Below are 21,859 nucleotides of genomic sequence, written 5' to 3'. Positions count from 1 at the left end.
AGCTACAATAAAGTGTTAATGGATAAACCATATATTTAAAATGTAAACTGTAACATCAATAACATAAAATGTCAGGGGAAGAGAAGTTAAACTACCTTTTTTTTTTTTTTGCCATGCTCTGCGGCTTGTGGGATCTTAGTTCCCTAACCAGGGATTGAACCGCCTCAGCAGTGAAAGTGCAGAGTCCTAAGCACTGGACCTCCAGGGAATTCCCTAAACTGTACTTTTTGATTATGGTAAAAATTAAACTGTTATCAGCTAAAAATACAATTTTATATATATATGTGTGTGTGTATATACATATATATATATACACACATGTATATATATGATGTTTTATATAAGCCTCATGGTAACCAAAAAAAAAAAAATCCTGCAGTAGACACACAAAAGATAAAGATATCAAAGCATACCACTATAAAAATTATCAAATAATGAAGACAGAAAGAAAGGAAGAGAGGAACTACAAAACAGCCAGAAAACAATTTATAAAATGGCAATAGTAAATCCTCACCTACTGATAATTACTTCAAGTGTAACTGGATTAAACTCTCTAATCAAAAAACATAGGGTGCCTGAGTGATTTAAAAAACAAGATCCAACAATTGTTTCAAGAGACTCATTTTAGCTTTAAGGCACACATAGGCTGAAAGTGAGGGATGAAAAACGTATTATATGCAAATGATAACAAAGAGAGGAGGAGTTGCTGTACTTAGACAAAATTAAGTCAAAAACTGTCAAAAGAGACAAAGGTCACATAAAGGGGTCAGTTTATCAAGAGGATATAATAATTGTAAACAGATATGTAACCAAGCACATATATAAATATATATAAGCACATATTAACTAAACTGAAGAGAGAAATAGACAGCAATATAATAATAATAGAGGACTTCAATACCCCACTTTCAGCTATGAATAGATCAGACAGACTGATAATGAAAAGTGGACTTGAACAACACTATAGATCAAAAGGTCCTAACAGAACTATATAAAACATTGTATCTAACAGCAATAGAGTACAGGATCTCATCAAGTTATTCTCCGGGATAGATCATATGTTAGGCCACAAAACAAGTCTTAACAAATTTTAGAAGTCTGAAATCATATCCAGTGTCTTTTCTGACCACCATGTTATAAAACTAGAAATCAACAGCAGGAGGAAATTTGGGAAATTCGTAAGTAAGTGAAAATTAAACAACACACTCCAGAACAACCAATGGATCAAAAAAGAAATCAAAAGGGAAGTAAAAAGTATCTTGAGAAAAATGAAAATGAAAGCACAACTTATCAAAACTTATGTGATGCAGAAAAAGCCACGATAAGAAGGAAATATATAGTGATCAATGCCCACATTACAAAAAAAGTAAGATCTCAAATAAACGTTTAAACTAACCTTATACCTCAAGGAACTAGAAAAAGAACTAAGCCCAAAGTTAGCAAAAGGAAAGAAACAATAAAGATTAGAGTAGAAACAAATGAAATAGAGACTAGAAAAACAATAGAAAAGACCAATGAAACAATGAGTTGGTTTTTTGAAAAGATAAACAAAATTGACAAATCTTTAGCTACACTAAGAAAAAAAGAGAGAAGTCTCAAATAAATAAAATCAGAAATGAAAAAGAAGACATTACAACTAATATCACAGAAATAAAAAGGATCATAAGAGGCTATAATGAACAATTTATATGTCAACAAATTGGATGACCAAGAAGAAATGGATAAGTTCCTAGAAACATACACCGTACCAAGAATGAATCATGAATAGAAAATATGAACAGACCAGTAATGAGTAAGCAGATTGAATCAGTAATCAAAAACCTCCCAAAAAAGAAAAGCCCAAGCCCATATAGTTTCACTGGTGAATTCTACCAAATATTTAATGAAAAATTAATGTCAATCCTTCTCAAATTCTTCCAAAAATCAAAGAAGAGGGAAGAGTCCCAATCCCATTTTTACAAAGCCAGCATTTCCCCCAATACTAAAGCCAAATAAAGATACTACAAGAAAAGTAAACTATAGACCAATATCTCTGATGAATAAAGATGTAAAAACTCTCAACAAAATACTAGGAAATTGAATTCAACAGCACATTTAAGGGATTGGACACCATGATCAAGCAGGATTTATTTCTGGAATGCAAGGATGGTTCGACATACAGAAATCAATCAATGTGATACAGCACATTAACTGAATGAAGGATAAATATCATATGATCATCTCAGTACATGTGAGAAAAGTTACTTAACAAAATTCAATATCCTTTCCTGATAAAACTCTTGACATAGAAGTTACAGACGGAAACCTCAACATGATAAAAGCCATATATGACAAACCCACAGATAACATCACACTCAACAGTGAAAGATTAAAATAGTTTCCTCTAAGGTCATGAACAAGGCAAAGGTGTCCACTCTCACCACTCCTATTCAACACAGTACTGGAAGTCCTAGCCAGAGCAATTAGGCAAGAAAAAGAAATATAAGGCATCAAACTCAAAAAGGAAGAAGTAAAACTGTCTCTGTTTGCAGATGATATGATCTTATAAAATAGAAAACCCTCAAGATGCCACTAAAAAACTGTTAGAGCTAATAAATGATTTCAGTAAAGTTGCAGAATACACAATCAACATACAAAAATCAGTTGCGTTGCTATACACTAACAATGAGCCATCTGGAAAAGAAATAAAGAAAAAAATCCTATTTACAATAGCTTTAAAATGATCAAGTACTTAGGAATAAATTTAACCAAGTAGGGGAAAGCTCTGTACACTGAAAACAATAAATATTTATGAAAGAAACTAAAGAAAGATATACTATGTTCATGGGTTGGAAGAATTTTAAAATATCTATAATACTCAGCAATCTACAGATTCAATGGAATCCCTATCAAAATTTCAATGGCAGTTTTCAAAGAAATAGAAAAAAGTCCTAAAATGTATATGGAACCACAAAAGATCACATATAGCCACAGCAGTCTTCAGTAAAAAGAACAAAGTTAGAGGCATCACAGTACCTGATTTCAAAAAATACTACAAAGTTTTAGTATTCAAAATAAGATGGTTGGCAATAATAACAGACATACAGACCAAAGGAACACAACAGAGAGCTCAGAAATAAATCCACACAATTATGAACTTGATCAAAGATACAAGAAACAAATAATTGGAGAAAGGATAGTTTCTTCAATAAATGGTACTGAGAAAACTGGTTTTCCACATGTGGAAGAATGAAATTGGACCCTTATCTCACTACATATACAAAAATCAAAAAAAAAAATCAACTCAGTATGAACTGAAGATTTAAATGTAAGACCTGAAACCATACAACAATTAGAACAAAACATAGGGGAAAATCATCTTGACATTGGTCTAGGCAATAATGTTTCAGACATGACACCAAAAGCACAGACAACAAAAGCAAAAGTAGAAGATGGGATTTCATCATACTAAAAAGCTTCTGCACAGTAAAGGAAACAATCAACAAAGTGAAGAGACAACCTATGAAATAGGAGAAAATATTTGCAAACCATCCCATCTGAAAAGGGGTTAACATCCAAAATATATAAGGAATTCAAACAAATGAATAGCAAGAAAACAATTTGACTGTACCCTCTTGGTGGAAATGCAAATTGGTACAACTATTGTGGAAAACAGGACAAACATTCCTCAAAAACGTAAGACTACAACTACCATATTATCCAGCTAACCTACTTCTGGGTATATACCCAAAGGAAATGAAATCAAGACTCAAAGAGATATCTGCTTCCCCAGGCTCATTACAGCATTACTTATAATAGCCCAGATATGGAAATAATACAAGTGTCTATCAATGGATAAACAGCCGAAGAAGAGGTGGTACACATATAAAATGGAATATTACTCAGCCATGAGAAAGAAGAAAATCCTGCCTGTTGTGACAACTTGGATGAACTTGGAGAACATTATGCTAAATGAAATAAGCTAGACAGAGAAAGACAAACACTGCATGATTTCACCTTACATGAGCAATCTAAAAAAAAAAATTTTTTTTTAAGTGAAACTCATAGAAGCAAAGTAGTATAATGATGGTTCCTAGGGACTGGTGGGGGCAGACGGGGAGATGTTGATCAAAAGGTACAGAGTTGTAGTCATGTAGGATACATAAATCTAGAAATCTAATGTACAGGCATGATGACTACACTTAATAATACTGTATTGTACACTGAAAATATACTGAGAGAAGATTTCAGTTGCAGTCATCACACAATAAATGGTAACTATGTGAGGAGATATGTTAACTAGCTTGACTGTAGTAATCATTTCACTATATCAAACCATCATGTTGCACACCTTAAATATGTACAATTTAAATAAATAAATAAATGAAATGTAAAATATCACTGTAAACAAGGTTGTCAATTATTTAAGAAAACTGAAGGTAAGAGTATCTAATACAAGTATCTTCTAGCTGCCCTCCCACACACACACTGTATTTTTTTAACCACTGTGACTAACTGCATAAAATGTAGATTGCATAAACAGTGGCATATCAGAGTTTCATGCAAGAAAATAAGTGCATGGCCTTGCAAGAATTCTGCCACATTCCATACTAAAAAGCAGGTTTCTGTTTCCAGTGCTGTCAAGCTTTAAGGACAATAATTTTATCATGGTTTAAAGAAACATATAAATTGTTATTATACATGTTATTAAATGACAAGGATATACTTTGTCTTAGGCACACAAAATATTCAATAGGCAAACAGTATTTAGCCATATTCTGGATAATCGATTTTTAAACTACTTAAAATACGTCCTTATTAATTTCACATTACTAGGATAAAGAACTCATACTGAGAAAATTATGTATTCCCAAAGAGTTGGAAGAAGAATGATGGAAATCAGGGCAGCCCTAAGTACCTATCCTACTTCCACTACGTATTAGCTGTACCTGCGGCACATCCGTCAATCTCTTCACCCCCCAGTTTCCTGATCTGTAATCTGGACACTCTACCAACTTATAAAGTTATTGTGAGAATTAAATGAGATAGTGAATGTAAAAGGTAGGTGTACTCCCAAAGCTTATCCTAAAAAGAGGTTTTACTGTCACTTGAATTAAAAAGGTCACAGGAACCATAAAGCACTTCTCAGTGTGCTTTTACATTTTTTTTTTCACTTTGAAGAAAACATTCAGTGCAAAGTGTAAAGCTAATGAAGCTCATATTGCTAATGTCATGGTGAATAATAGGAATTATAAAAACTACGTTGGAGTATTAAATTGCTTATTTATTAGTCACCAATATTATAAGTTTGAACATGACTAAACTTATTTTTAATAAAGACAATAAAGAAAATAAACACTAGCATAACCATGAATACTCAGAAAGATTAGCATATTGTGAATTGATACCTTTATAATGTACTAAAACATTTTAAAGTAATAGTAATCAAGCATTTATGACATAACATGGAAGTTTCAGTATTTTTCCATGTAGATTTCAAAATAATTTTTATGTCATTACTTCTCATGTCATGTGGTCTTACAAAAGTTTTGCTTGAAAAAATTAAGAATATATCATCAATTAATAAAAAAATTTCTTCTAAATATATTAAAAGTTTTCTGGTAAAACTATATTTATAGTTACTGAGAAAAGCCAAATCAAAACATGTATCAGCACATATAATTTCACCTTAATTACAAATTGTCATTCAATACAAAAGAAGCTTTCTTTTACTAGATATGAATCTACACATCCACATAGGAGCAAAAAATTCTATTTATCTTCATCTGTGAAAGTCAAATGGGCTATAGTTAAAACACCTCATTAAGCAATTTGGTGATTCTATTTATAAGTATATGTAGGTGGTGACAGTCAATCATAGGCCTTCATTTAATTTAATATCTGTCAACTTCATCAAGTTCTAAAATAGACATCATAGCTTACATGTACCTATTGAGGTTTCACATTTTTTAAAAAAACTACTTGTAACTGCCTTGGGCCAGAGATTAGAGGAATCACCTTAACTGAGAGATTGTATTCAATTCATCACACCACCTGAGTTTTGTGTCAGTTTGGACACAGTTATTTTATTCAATTTAGAATCTGTCTCTGATAGTGGTCAAGAGACACACCTGTGGAAGAACAGTACTAGTATCCTTTACCCTGAAACATCAGGAATGTACCCTGACATAATTACTCATAGTATTCTTCTTTAATAATCTAAAATCTGCCATTTGTTAATATACCGAAGGGATATTAACTGTTTCTCTGCGTGACAGGGAGAATGATGTGACTAGATAATTTAAAGATAAAAATCTCATACCTTAGGTAGTAATTAATCAAGATAATGAAAAATTATCACAGGCAAAATGGGGGTTGAAAAGATGCTACATAGAAGACATCAAGGCCTAGGTAAAGATAGCAGCAACGACTATACTTAGGATAAAATAGTGAAAGTAATAATGTAAACTAAGCTGATGGGGATGTTTGGGGATGGGAGAAGGGTTATTTAAAGGCTTAATGCATTTCACCCCTATGTTCATAGCTGCACTATTCACAATAGCCAAGACATGGAAACAACCTAAATGTCCATCTACAGATGAATGGATAAAGAAGATATGGTGTATGTATACACACACACACAAATACACACACACACTGCTCAGCCATGAAGAAGAATGAAATAATGCCATTTGCAGCAACATGGATGCAACTAGAGATTATCATACTAAGTATGGCAGAAAGAGAAAGACAAATACCACACGCTATCACTTAGATGTGAAATCTAAACTATGACACAAATGAACCTATCTATGAAACAGAAACAGACTCACAGAGAACAGACTTGTGGTTGCCAAGGGAGAGGGGGTTGGGGGAGGGATGGAGTGGGAGGTTGGGGTGAGCAGATGTAGGCTATTATATACAGAATGGATAAACACCAAGGTCCTACCGTATAGTACAGGGAACTATATTCAATATCCTGGGATAAACCATCATGGGAAAGAGTATTAAAAAAAAGAATGTATATATATGTATAAGTGAATCACTTTGCTGTACAGCAGAAATTAACAAAACATTATAAGACAACTATACTTCAATTTTAAAAAATGAAGGCTTAATGCATTTCATATACTGTATACTACTACTCAAGAGTATAAGGAAGCCATCTTATATGCAGATTTGTGGGGCTTTAGAAAACAATCTGCGTTTTGTTCATGCTGTTCCCTCTGCCTGGTCTGTCAGCTTTTAAAGGGCAGGGGTATGATTAACCATTGTGACATCAATACTGAGCACAGTGCCTGACACAGAGCAGGTACTTAAAATACTTCTTGGGAAAAAAGTTAGTTAAATGTGAGTATGTACCATGGAGTATACTACGAGCCCATATTCACTATGCCACTGGACTCTCACAACAGTATAAAGTGGGTATTAGAAATTACAGATAAAGCAATTGAAATTCATCAGAGATTAAATGAGAGCCTTGGCTCTGAAGTCAGGTGCCTGGGTTTGAATCCCAAATTGACTGCTTTCTAGTTCTGCAACTCTAGGCAAGTCAACCTCTTAATTTTCCTACCTGTTAAACGGGGATACTGCCCTGTACAGACTCTCCTCAGAAATTACATTTAGATAAGAAATAAAGTAAGAGACACTGCTATTTATCCACAATTCCATGACCTCTCTTCTTTCAACTAAGAACACTGACCTTTTTGAAGAAAAGTATTAGGGAAAAAAAACTACATTCACTGCTTTCATAAAAATACTTTCCTTGACCCAGTTGTCGAAGGTCCCTTTCACTATATTGAGACTAGATCTAATAACGAAATCTGAGGAAAAGTTATACCAGGATTCAGAGACAATTACTGAAACAAACCAAACTCCACCACTTCCTTCAGAGTGAACCATCACCCCTTTCTCTGATTATGTTTCTTTTTGCTGACGCTGGCAAGCAGGAATTGTTCTGAAGAAGCACAGCTGGCAACATACTCAGAGAAAAGGCAAAGTATGGTGAGTCAAACATGAAACAGAACTTTCCTTTAAACACACATTAGAATTCAGAAAAAGTCAAATAGCATGGTTTAATAATCAGGCTCAGTCTGAAGTCAGACTGCCTGGGATCAAATTCTGAGAGTGTCACTTGTGAGCAATACGATATTGGGCAATTTACTTATCTCTGTGCTTTCAGATTCCTCATCTGTAGATTGAGGCTAATTGTGGTACTTAGTAAGGCTTTGGAGAAGATTAAATGAGCTATTTCATACAAAGCATGCATCATGGTGGCAGTCATACAGTAAGTGCTCAATAAATACTCAAGAACTTTTGTTTAAAACACAGCAAGCTGCAATCAAATTAACTCTGTATGTCCATACCAGTGAGTTTGGAGCTCTATGAATTTTTTTTGGTGATTTTTTTTATAGGTAACATAAAACCATTTTAACCATTTTTAACTGTACAATTCAGTGACATTAATTACATTCACGATGTTGTACAGCCATCACCACTAACCATTTCCAGAACTTCCTCATCACCCCCAAAACTCTGTACCTATTCAACACTAACTCCCCATTCCCCTCCTGCTTCACATCTGGAATCCTCGGCCACATCAGTAAACAAAGGAGGTTGCGGCCATCGAGCCATTAGCCACTGCAGCTGCCCATATGGTGAGCCCTGAGGGAACTCAGGATGGAGAAAAACAGGTTGCCTGCCACCATCATCAGCCACTGCAGCTGCCCCCCAATGGTGCACCCTGATGGGATTCAGGATGGAAAAAAGCAGGATACTGGCCCTAGATAAGTATGATGCATATCAAAGGAATGATTTCAATGAGCCCAGACTCTCACATCTTCCTGTACATAGAAAAGCACTAAATTCATTAACTTGAGATGTTTGGTTTTCTTTAATTAACAGTCATCTTTCCATGTTCTGACTAGCTGGTTTTTGTTGCAAAAACTGCTGTATCTCCTGGCTTTTACTTTACCTCTTAGGAACAGCCACTCAGAGCTATCTGAGAGGCTGCCTCCTGGGTTTAGGTCTTCAGAAAGTCTGCCAAATTAAACATTCTCAACTTCTAGTTTCTGCCTTCTTTCTTCTCAGTCGACACCTCTACTCTACTTTCTGTCTCCAAGAATTTGCCTAGTCTAAATACCTCATGTAAGTGAAATCAAACAATATTCGTCCTTTTGTGTCTGGCTTGTTTCACTCAGCATAATGTCTTCGAGGTTCATCCATGTTGTAGCATATATTAGATTATCACTCCTTTTAAGGCTGAATAATGTTTCCATATATATGTTTTTTTTCCATACATTTTGTTTGTTTCATACATTTTGTCAATGGACATTTGGGTTGTTAACACCTTTTGGTTTCTGTGAATAATGCTGCCATGAACACTGGTGTACAGGTATCTGAGTCCTCACTTTCAATTACCTTGGGTATATGTCTAGAAGTAGAATTGCTGAATTAAATGGTAATTCTATGTTTAACTTTTTGAGGAACTACCAAACTGTTTTCCTGGAGCTCTACTGCATTTAAACTTCTCAACCACTGTATCCTTATAAGGCTTCAATATTTAAGCTTTTTGCCCCCTCCATCTCTAAAACAAAGATAATATCACTTCCCAAAGATTGAGGTAATGTTTCTTAATCAACAGCATCCCTATCTAAAAAGGTGCTATCAAACAAAAATATGAAACAGTAGTATTCTTCAGAGCATTTTCAATCCATGCATCTGGGCATAGCTCTTGCTACTGGAAACCCTAAAATTAAAAGGTGTTGAGTGATATAAGCAAAATCATGGAGTAGGCAGCTCCAAACTCCCATCCCTTCATAGAAATATTAAAAAAAAAAAAAAAAAAAAAAAAAAATACAACTACCGAAATCAACTTTGTCAGAACTCTGGAAAAACAGTCACAGATATACAGCAACAAAGTAATGCTGAATCAAGAAAAAGGCATTGTAAAACTGGTAGGCGAGATTTGTGGCATATTAAAAGCCCTTGCCCTCTCCAGCTCAGCAACGGTCTTGAAGACAACAGCACCCTCCCTATATGGGACACTGGTCCCTGGTTCCAAAGGAAGCAGGGCAGACCTTACTTGAAAATTATTGTTTCTCTATTCGAACCTGTCTGGGACTACCTGAAGGACTGATGCAAGGTGTTCACCTCTGTTTCACCTAACTCAGAACCCCCTCAGAGCAGAAAAGCAGCAGGCTTTGCTGGCAAGCATTACTTATACCAAGTGCTCCTAAAACCAAGTTCTCTTGCTGAGTTTATGATCAATCTCTCTATGCAAAACTTCATTCCCTTTCTTGTCCTCTCTGACCTCAATCCTGTGCTAACTGAACACAAACATACCAGTCAGATGACTAAAATTGCTGTTGTCGATAACATTATCATTAATGTACTAAAATTACTATTATAGATATCATCATTAACCTACAAACTCAAGTTGTTTCTCTAAGGCAAGATAAGCTAATAGATTTCCCCAAGCTGTGGACCACCTGGCCTGAAAATTGTAAACCAGCGACATACTGACTCCCGAAACACTGACTAAGAAATGTCACAAAATGACAATCCCAGCCTCTCTTTCTTCCCCTAAAAACAAAAAACAAAAACAAAAAAACCCCATAACTTAAAGACCAAGTTGAATTGGATCTAAGACTTGGTTCCCACTCCCTCACTTGGTGCCTTGCAAAAAACCCTTATTTTGCTGCAAACACCAGCTCTCAGAGTTTGTGCCGGAGTTTCTGCTGGGGCCACAGAAGCCCTTGCTTTGTTACATTATCAGGCGATCAAAAAATCTGCAGCCACCTGGGGCAAAAAATTCACAACTGAGGCATACAATAGACTGCTTAAAACCAGGGAGCAAAGGCCAGGGATACAGTTTCTTTGGGAAATCAGAGCATTCAAAAGCGCTGGCATATACTAGGGAATTCAGAAAGTTACACATATGCCCGGGCCAGGAAGCATGCTTATTAGGGATGCGAGAACACCTTAAGCTTTTCCCACTGGATGAATAAGCTCAGTGGCAGCAGGAAGTGAAGGCTGAGGCAGAATTGTAAATGGCCTGGCTAAGTGTTAAGGAAGGACCTAAGCATAGAGCCATAAAGAATGGAAAAGGAATACAAACCATGACTTCAATCAAGAACAGCCAACCTTGAGAAAGAGGGAGAATATAATTTCCAGAGTTACCACATTATTATATTCAAGTGTCCAGTTTTCAACAACAAAAAGTCACACAGCATACAAAGAAACACTAAAGTATGGCCCATTCAGAGGAAATAAACTAACAGAAGCATCCTTGAGGAAGCCCAAATGTTGGATTAGAAAACCACTTTAAATCACCTGTCTTAAATATGCCCAAAGAGCTAATGGAAACCATGGACAAAGAACTAAAGGAAATCAGGAAAACAATGTTATGAACAAAATAAGAATATCAATTAAAGAGATAATAATTATCAACAGAAGTGAAACAAAAACTCTGGAACTTAAAAATACAGTGACTGAAATGAAAACTTCACTAGGGGATTCAACAGCAGACTTGAGCAAGCAGGAAAAAGAATCAGTGAACTTAGTAAGATGTTAAAGAAAAAATGTTGCCTGCCATATCAGTAAACAAAGGATGCTGCAGCCATCAAGCCATCACAGTACAGCTGCCCAGAAGGTGAACCCTGAGGGAACTGAGGATAGAAAGAGGATGCCCACCCTCTAACAGTCAGCCTCTGCAGCCACCCCAGTGATGCACCCAGAGGAGACTCAGGATAAGAAAGCACAGGATACTGGCCCCAGAAAGCTGAGGTGTATATCAAAGGAATGATTTCAATGAGCCCAGACTCTTGCATCTTCCCATTCATAGAAAAGCGTTAAATTCCTTGAGATGTCTGGTTTTCTCTAGTTAACAGTGATCTTTTGATGTTCCGACTACCTGGCCTTTGTTGCAAAAACTCCTACGTATCCTGGCTCCTCCCTTACCTCTTCGGAGCAGTTCCTTAGAGCTATCTGAGAGGCTGTCTCCCGGGCTTAAGTTCTCAGTTTTGTCGCCAAATAAAACTTAATTCTCAACTTTTAGGTTGTGCTTTTTTTTTTTCAGTTGACAAAGATAATTATCGTATCAGACAATAACGCCCAATCTAGAAAACAGTGCTACCACTTGGAATGTCTACCAAGTGCTTCATTTTATCCTTAGCCATTAATTTATAAGGAGCCAGGTTGAGAGGAGTCAGGTCGCTTGCCTTAGGTCACAGGGCAGCTTGACTGTGGCCTGAGCTCCTAACCACAGACCCCTGTGCTGCTCCCTCTAAAGGCAGAGGCTGCCACCTGAGGGCACAGGAGGAGAATGTGCCATGCAAAGCAAATGGTAATTATGCTATAATTACATAAGATATCCCTTTGACCCCAGGTCAGGTCAGAAGGAAGCTGGCTCATTTTCAACTTTATCTCTCATAATACTAGTATGTAGTGTTGAGGAAAAGGAAGGAATATTTCCTTTTAACTGCTTAAATGTGTTTAGCCAACAACTGAAGATATTTAAATGTTGAGCACTCTTCTATTTTCATGGCACTAACTTGAACCTTTGAGAGAGGAAATTTTGGAAGGAAAATAAAAGGAACAAAGCACATAGAGTCTTAGCATAGGAACTACATAACCATGTATTAAAATTTATTTCTGATCCATTTTCCAAACTTATGGCCAAGATACGCATGAGCATATGCAGGTGATTTGAGGAATTTAGTTATGCAATGGCTCAAAGAATCATAATATGAAATTATAGCAATGAAGGCACTTTTTTCAATGTCAATATAAAGAAGGAAAGACATCAAAATAGCCACAACTTTATTTCAGGCAGCGTCTTGAAAATTACTATTAATACCTCAGGACTATTTTGGGGGATGGGACTCAAACAAGGATGAAAGACCACTACTTTCACTAGCTAAATCACTCATGTTTTAAGTGTTTTAGTAGGAATGTGCCATCATAGGAGACTCTGACATATAAACATTCAAAAGATTATCCTTATTTTCTTCTCATATGCCACAAAGGGCACTTTTCTTGAGTGGAAAGAACAGCACTTCTTACAGCTTGTTTGCTTTGCTGAACCCTTAAAGAAGGAGAGCTCTAATTATTCGTTAGGAAATTTAATGAGCCACACTAAGCCAATGTCTAGCTCTACAAGCTTACCTGATTATTTAAGCACCTCTGCCTCCAGCCAGACTGTCCTGAACTCAAAAACCATTATTTATTTTCTCCTTTCATATAAAAGGCTCACTTAGTTAGGACACACATTTGTCAGAGTATCCTAAACTCAATATTTAGATTTTATATACAGCAGATCTGAAAAAGCATTTCAAGAAATGAACCTCACGAAACTCCAAGAGAACTTAACAAACGCATGCCCATGAGAGCTCCCATAGGCTTTTTTTTTTTTTTTTTTTTTTTTTTTTTTGCTGTACGCGGGCCTCTCACTGTTGTGGCCTCTCCCATTGCGGAGCACAGGCTCCGGACGCGCAGGCTCAGCGGCCATGGCTCACGGGCCCAGCCGCTCCGCGGCATGTGGGATCTTCCCAGACCGGGGCACGAACCTGTGTCCCCTGCATCAGCAGGCGGACTCTCAACCACTGCGCCACCAGGGAAGCCCTCCCATAGGCTTTTTAAGGGCACAGTCTGAGAAATGGGGAGTGACTGTTAATAGGTAAGGGATTTCTTTTTGTGGTGAGGAAAATGTTCTAAAACTGACTGTGGCAATGATTGCACGGCTTTGTGAATATACTAAAAATCACTGAACTGCTGTATACTTTAAATGTATGAGTGAATTATATAGTATGTGAATTATATCTCAATCAAGCTGTTAAAAATTTATTGGTTTCAACTATACTTCAATAAAAAATTTAAAAATATTATTGATTCATTTTCATTCGTTTTTAGGACATTTACCTAAAGCTACACCAGATTTAACCACAGTGAAAACTTGATGTAATGCAGCTTGAAACCCTGCCCCATTCTCTTAAGAAAAAAAAAATTCTTGTAACATAATGACAACTGGACTTTTCCTGGGGACAAGTTCCAGGTTTTAGCAGGTTTACAGAAATGCTGCTTCCAGAAAACCAGTAAATAATCATGTCCCCTAAAACTACTGCTCCAATTTTTTTCCCCTAGTACTAGCTTTTGGATACATGAAAAATTACTACAAATTAAACTAGGTAAGCATAATAGTGAATAAATTCACTCTAATGTATATTTCCAAAAAACTGTTGAGAGGGCACCCACCTACAAAAAACTTATTTCTGGTTTGGAATTGAATATCATGTTTTATATGTCATTTCATTTCACATTTGAGAAGCTACTCTATTATTAGAAAAGTACTTATCTGCTAATTTTGTGAAACTTTATTTACTTAGTATCTTAGAATTAAATAATAAAGAGTAAATATGCCCATAGATCTCTAATGATAAACTCTGTGCATTTTTAGTTTTGACATGAAGAATGGATTAGCAAGAAACAAGATGGGAGACATCTTTAGGGGGCTTTTGCAGTACTCCAGCTAAAGATGATGATTAAAAACAAAAATGTACCAACGTACCGCTTATACATGAAAAACTCTATAGATACACTGGAGGTGAATCACCAAATTTTAATTGAGTTTAGACTATACCATCTCTATTCAGAAATCTGAGAAATTCACAGCTCAGAAAGGAGTTTTATAGATATACATAGATGAATATCATCATTACACAGATGAGGAAACTAAAGTACAGAATGGTTAAGTCTCACCAAGTGACCCAGAACCAGAAGTAAGATTTGAACTTAGGTTGTACAACTCCTAATTCAGTTTTCTTACACTCTTAAACTCATTTTATTAAAGATATATAAAATAATTTTTTAAGTAATCGTATAAAGGCTGTCCCTAACTTTTATAAGTCATATATTTCAAATGCATAAGGGGACAGTAATTTTACACATATCTGCTCACTGATAATCACTAAATAACTTGAAATTATATAATCACACCTAGGGTAACTGGAATAGGTCATGGAAAGAAGAAATAAAAGGAGCCATGAATCTTGAAGCTATGACTGACCCTTATATATATATGCAACTAGGTGTCAGTTCTTAAAAACATCACTAGATCAGATTAGAAAGGAACAGTCAAATAGCACTTGAATTATGGTTACTGAATAAATCAATTTATATACAGATAGCACTGTATATATCATCTGTTTACACTTAGTTCTTTTAAGAAAATGCTTTCACTTCTCTTGTCAAAATTTTTTTAATTTGCTTTAAGTCTACTAAGGAAAAGCAAAGGAAAAGGGATCCATTAATTGGAAAGCCAAATGAGTTTAATGAGTTACATTAAAAAGTTATCAAATTACCCGACTGAATAAACAAGGATTGATTTGTAGAAACCGGGAAGTTTCATATTTTACTCCAAATAAACAAATACAAATAAAAAATAGGATATGGACAGACTGGCTATGTTTCTAATCAGCCAAAGAAGCAGAAGAGAGGAGACACTCCATTTTGTTCACTAGAGCAGCTGCTTGTGTGGGTAAAGTGGTGCTACACTAAAGAGTCCCAGTCTAGGGTGTCAAGAACTCTCTAGAGACAAATGGTTTTGATCAAAAATAACGAGAGGCTGCCTTTTCCCAAGTGTGCCCTGTGACTCAGGCAAAAAAGTCCATAGCTCCAAATTTTAACTGCCAAATTATAAGCCAGATGAGAAATACTCTGATTTACTTTGTAACCAAAGTAATATAAAGCTAGATGTCTTATTCAACATTGTTAGATGATATATATTAATACATGTTAATGTTTACCACTCACCTACTAAGTGAGATGGAAAGATCCTATAAAGAGGTTGAGTAAGATTGTACTAGCCCATAAACTCACAGGGTAGAAATCAAAGCCAAAGTGATGAAAGAAGGAAACTTTTAAGGTTGATATTGGTAGAAAATGGTCTAATATATAAAGGAAGGAGGCTATATATATATATATATATATATATATATATATATATATTTAAAGCACCTAGTGAGAAGACACATACAAAGAATGTCAATTTCAGCACACTTATTACATCAGAATGCTGGGAACAGCCATAAAGAAGTGGTTACTTTATGGTACACCCATATAATGGAACACTATAGAGACATACGTCACATGCATGGCATACCACATAGATGTATCTGTATGTGCTCTCACAGAACTAGCTCTGGAATATATTAAGAGAAGAAAAGCAAGAAGCAGGACAATACACACAGTATGGGATGGGAAGACTTTATTCTTAAACAATAGTATAAATAATTTTTTAAAAATACCTTGTGGTATCTTCTTAACAGTGCCTTTTTTGCTTCTTGAACTTTTTCCAGGTATTTTTTGGTCCTTTCTCAAGAAGGCCTGTCCATCTTTGGGGCCTTCACAAGCAGCATTTTCCAAGTTCTCACCTGCAGCCACCTCACAGCTTGATGTGCAGCTTTCATTATTGTTGAGACTGTCCGGCTCAAACACTTCAGGTTTGCCCATTGCACTGTCACTGCTGGTCAGAAGCTCATGCCCATCACCATCAAGTTGATTTTCATTTTCATCTGATGCAGAGGGCAAGCATGTTACAGTACTTTCCACGCCATCACCAGGATGACATCCAACTTGTGGTTCTATCTGCAGATTATATGTAGGAGTTTTGCTGTCATCCATTAGAGCATCTTTTGTTGAATCGTTTAAGTTTCATTAAAGTCCTTCAATGTCTACAATGACAAAAAGAAAAAACATTCATTTTTTAAACTCTGGATTTTCGGTGATCTTTGATTTTCCTCTTCTCCTGGGTTGTTTTACTGTAAGTAGGGAAGAGAGAAATGACTAAGGCTCATTCCTACTACTTCTAACCCACTTACAACCCTACCCCACCTCACTTAGTTCTTGCTTGAATACAATGGTTCTAAACCCTGGCTGTATGTTTATTGCCTATGGAGCTTGTCAAATTTCTATCACAGACCTCTGAAATCTAAATCTCTGGGGATCGAGCCCAAACACTGACATATTTTTTGAAGTTCTCTAGATTATTCTAATGTGCATCATGTTGGGACCACTGCCTTGAAGAAAGAAATTAAAGGTTGTCTGCTAAAACCAATCACTCATGTTATCCCTGGACACTTAACAAACAAGTGAAAGTTACTTGTGTAAGTCGTTATACGGCCAAACAGCAGCAATATTTACAAATGAAAACATTTAAAAATAGTTTTTAAATAAAATTTTTAAAAAGTATATGGGGGAAAATTCAGGTAGCATATATTTATACTATATTCTCATTACATCCTTCCTAAAAATAAGCCCTGAAAAGTATTTTAGGATTGTCAACAGATTCCTTTTATACCATTAAAAAAAAAAAAAGAGGGCCATGATTAACTCTAGGCTATTTAGTTTAAGACTTGGAAAAAAATCTCAGTCTACTCCAAGAATCCTTCTAACATTTTAAAGATATACAAAATAGATTTTAAGCCTTATATCAGTCATGTTTTACCCCCTCTTCTCATCCAAAAGTATATTACATTTTAAGAAAAATCATGCCAGCCAGATTTAGATATTTTTATGCTTGCCAAGTATTACTTTGGATTTGAATGAAATATAATATTTCAGCAATTTTGAGAAAAACTCAGTGATAAACAATTTTGTAAATTCTTCAAACTAATAAAAAGAAATGTTTATTTGCTCTTTAGAAAGTCAGTAAATATATATAAATAAATATATATTTAAGTAAAGTAAAATTTTTTTAAAAACTGGAAAACAAAGTATAAAACAAAACATGAGCTCTACACTGATTGTATCACATGATTTCAACTATTTTGCAAGTGGAATATTTTATTTGGTTCAGGCATAAAAGTACTGCTTGTCAAATATAAAAATATCTAAATCTGGCTGGTATCATTTTCCTTAAATGATACCATTTAAGCTCCACTAAGAAGTATGTAAAACGAAAAGTAAAATGATTTAACTTGACTAGAATAACTTAGTTTAGACCTAAATGAATTCTAACTAAAGTATAATTTTTAATTGAAAAGTAATTATTTTTTTAATAAATTTATTTATTTAATTTATTTTTGGCTGCATTGGGTCTTCGTTGCTGCACGCAGGCTTTCTCTAGTTGCGGCGAACAGGGGCTACTCTTCATTGCGGTGCGCGGGCTTCTCATTGTGGTGGCCTCTCTTGTTGCGGAGCATGGGCTCTAGGTGCATGGGCTTCAGTAGTTGTGGCACACAGGCTCAGTAGGTGTGTCTCGTGGGCTCTAGAGTGCTGGTTCAGTAGTTGTGGCACACGGGCTTAGTTGCTCCATGGCATGTGAGATCTTCCCAGACCAGGGCTCGAACCCGTGTCCCCTGCATTGGCAGGAGGATTCTTAACCACTGTGCCACCAGGGAAGTCCCAGTAATTATTATTTTAATAAAGTGTCTTCAAGATCTCTATCATGAGAGAATCCAAATTCAAATGAGACTTTAAAAGTGCATGTGGCAAAAAAAAAAAAAAAAAAAGTGCATGTGGCTAATGTGGTGGAAACACCCCAAATGTTCACTGACGGATGAAGAGAGAAGCAAAATGTGATATATTCACACAATGGAATATTATTCTGCCATAAAAAGGAATGAAGTTCTGATACATGCCACAACATGGATGACCCTTGAAAACATTAAGCCAGACACAAACGGATAAATACTGTATGATTCTACTTATGTGTAATTTTATAATAGGCAAATTCATAGAAATAGAAACTAGATTAGAGGGGCTGAGGGCAGGGGAGGGAGTTACAGCTTAATGGTTACAGAGATTTTGCTTAGGGTGATGGAAAAGATCTGGAAAGAGACAGGGTTGACGGTTACACAACAGTGTCAATGTAATCAATGCCACTGAATTGTATACTTAAAAATGGTTAATATGGCATATTTTCTGTCACATATTTTTTATCACAATAAAAACAGTGAAAATTTTATGTGGCTATGTAGGAAAAATGTCAGTCCTTAAAACTGACAATAGCCTCAGTTGTTTTCTGATTTAAATAACCAAATTATTTTCTAGCATGTATTTGCAGTTGAAAATATAAAAGTTTTACTTTTATCTGAAAGAGACACAGAGATCTCATGCCAAGGGGGAAGGAAGAAAGCAATCTACAGAGCCCCAAACAATAAGAGTCGCCTCTTGTTGAGTCTCTGTCATGTATTAGAAGCCATGCCAGGCACTTCACATACCTTATTTCTAATTCTCCAAACAAGCCTACATGGGAGGTGTTCATACTGTGTTTTAGGTGAAGACTCTGAGGCTTGGAGAGGCAAAAATAACTTGTTTAAAATCATATTCTTGGAAAGAAGTGGAATTGGATCTGAAACCAGGTCTTCCTGATTTGAATCCTGTGCAGTTCAGCATAATAGCTGAGAACACAGGCAGACCAAGGGTCAACTTCTGGCTCTGCCATTTAACAAACTGTGTGGTGTCCTGAGGCAAGTTACCTAGCATCTCCAAGCTTTAATTTTCTCTTTGTGAAAATGGAGAACCGTAATGCTTACCTCGAAGAGTCATTTGTGAGGCTTAGACAATATGGCAGGTAAAGCAGTTAGCAGAGTACTTGGCCCACAGTAAATGCTCAAGAAAAGTTAGCCATTATTATTGCCCAAGAAATCTTACAGATTGGTCTTAAACACCAGTAGGTTTATTCAAGCAGCTCTGTAGCCTTACTGAAGGTTCAGAAACTGAGCTTTTCTAGACCTCCTGGAAATAATTAGGTTCCTGATGATAGGCTAATGTTAACCAGCATCATTTGAGAATGCTGAAGTATTAATTTATGATAGAGATATCTCAGCAAGTTCCTGGAATATTTAATGATCTGTTCTGTGCACCATTTCAGATGATGAGGATGTCTAGAAATTAGTGATTAAGGGATTTCCCTGGTGGTCCAGTGGGTAAGACTCCATGCTCCCAATGCAGGGGGCCCGGGTTCCTCCCTGGTCGGGGAACCAGATCTCACATGCATGCTGCAACTAAGAGTCCGAATGCTGCAATGAAGAAGCCCTCATGCCACAACTAGACATGCCGCAATGAAGATCCCATGTGTTGCAACTAAGACCCGGCCCAGCCAAATAAATAAATAAATATTTAAGAAAAAAAAAATTAGTGATTAAGCCTCCTTGGTGAGTATAAAATTACAGATCACACTTCGCAACTTTAATGAGTGTCATGTACCAGTTAAACTCTTCAGACCGATACTCTTATTCAATTCTCACAATTACTCTAGCAGATGGGTAATTTTTAGTCCTATTATAGTAATGAAGAAACCAAGTCTCATATCTCATCAAGGGTCAGCTAGTAAGTTCAGAAATAGAACATGGATCAGTTGTGATCTTGAGGCCACACTCTCAACAATTATGCTTTATGGACAATGGGGTAAAAGTATCAATAACTTAAAGAATATTTCACTCCAGCTGTGGTATACCTCAGTGAAGAATCTCTACCCTACAACAGAGGACACATCTCTAATAAACATGAAGTTCAAGTTCCTGGAAGTTCTCTCTTTCCCTGGGAATTGCTAGATCCAAACAATATACAATTTCTTAAATAATCCACCTTCTGTTGAGAACTATTTTTTAAAAAGACATACTAATATACTATTTATGTTAAATATCTATTACCAGTAAAGTAGGTCTTCCTTTCTTTGGGCCTCAAGACATTTTGCCTCCTATTATTTTGTGATGACGTAATTAGTTTAATTCTCAAAAGGCTACTTTGTAAACTACTTTCTAATACTAATACTTATAGGTGTGAATCTGTAATTATTCTTAATAGACACTGACCAATTCTTCATGGCTTGGCTCAAAAGTCACTCCAATTTGTCTTCCCTGACTTCTCCATTCCAAAAGACATGATGCATTCCTCTACGGCACTCTGTACCACGCATAGAGTCCCTCCCAAATACAACTCTCTACACTATATATATTTGCATATGTGTCCTACCAGTTTTAAGCCATTTGAATACCCATAACCCCAGCCACAGATAATTTTTATTCTTCACAATGTCTAGCTCTGGGCCTTATACTTATTATATATATGAAGGAGTGGAGGGCTTATTTTCTACAGTTTCTGTCTTCAAAGAAGAAAGGCACATGGATTTCTATACACTCCTCTGCCCCTACTCTGAGAGCTAAAGGAACCTATTATACAATATTTGGCTTCTATCTGCATTCCTAACACATTTCAATTGGAACACTTTAACTTAAGCAGTAGGATAATATTCTTAATGGGATTTCAAATTAGTACAGGCCTACTGCTTTTGGAAACAGTTATAAGGAAATACTATTTTTGGAAACAGTTATAAACAAATACTATTTTTGTCTTCTTCCTCCTCTTTCCTTTCCTTCAATGCTATAACAACAGCATTTAAAAAGGTTCATCTTCATGTACACCTGTATCTCACTATATGAAAGCACCTAGGCAAGAGAAAAATCATAGGGAGAAAGAAGCCCCAGTTGATACATAGTATTTTTAAATATGCCCTAACATTATATGGGACCTGGAGGTTAGAAGTACAGTAGAAAAGGCATTCTAAGTTATTTGCTATATCTAAGCTGTACGTCTATTCTATGAGTCCCTATGGCTGTACCAATTCTCACAAAAGAAACAGCCGCAGCAGTTAAGAATCCGCCTGCCAATGCAGGGGACACAGGTTCGAGCCCTGGTCTGGGAAGATCCCACATGCCGAGGAGCAACTAAGCCCGTGTGCCACAACTATTGAGCCTGCGCTCTAGAGCCCATGAGCCACAACTACTAAACTCACGTGCCACAACTACTGAAGCCTGCACGCCTAGAGCCTGTGCTCCGCAACAAGAGAAGCCACCGTGATGAGAAGCCTGCACACCTC

The 21,859-nt window shown here is 36.1% G+C and overlaps 1 protein-coding gene across 3 annotated transcripts in view; it reads right to left on the bottom strand.

The window, feature by feature from the left end:
* CNST (consortin, connexin sorting protein) overlaps positions 1-21,859 on the bottom strand; it is a 118,709-nt gene that overhangs the window by 61,991 nt on the left and 34,859 nt on the right. For 2 of the 3 annotated variants that reach the window (XM_032638455.1, XM_032638464.1), the window contains exon 2: positions 16,284-16,709. The exons of the other annotated variant lie outside the window; for it this stretch is intronic. In XM_032638455.1, coding sequence (XP_032494346.1) covers positions 16,284-16,659 — 376 coding nt within the window. In that variant the 5' untranslated portion in view covers positions 16,660-16,709. The remainder of the gene's footprint in view (positions 1-16,283; positions 16,710-21,859) is intronic. 3 annotated transcript variants of the gene reach the window in all.

Source organism: Phocoena sinus, chromosome 1 (genome assembly GCF_008692025.1).
Source record: "Phocoena sinus isolate mPhoSin1 chromosome 1, mPhoSin1.pri, whole genome shotgun sequence".
Lineage (NCBI taxonomy): Eukaryota > Metazoa > Chordata > Mammalia > Artiodactyla > Phocoenidae > Phocoena > Phocoena sinus.
Note: the sequence above shows the minus strand (reverse complement) of the source record. Positions and strands in the feature narration are given on the sequence as shown.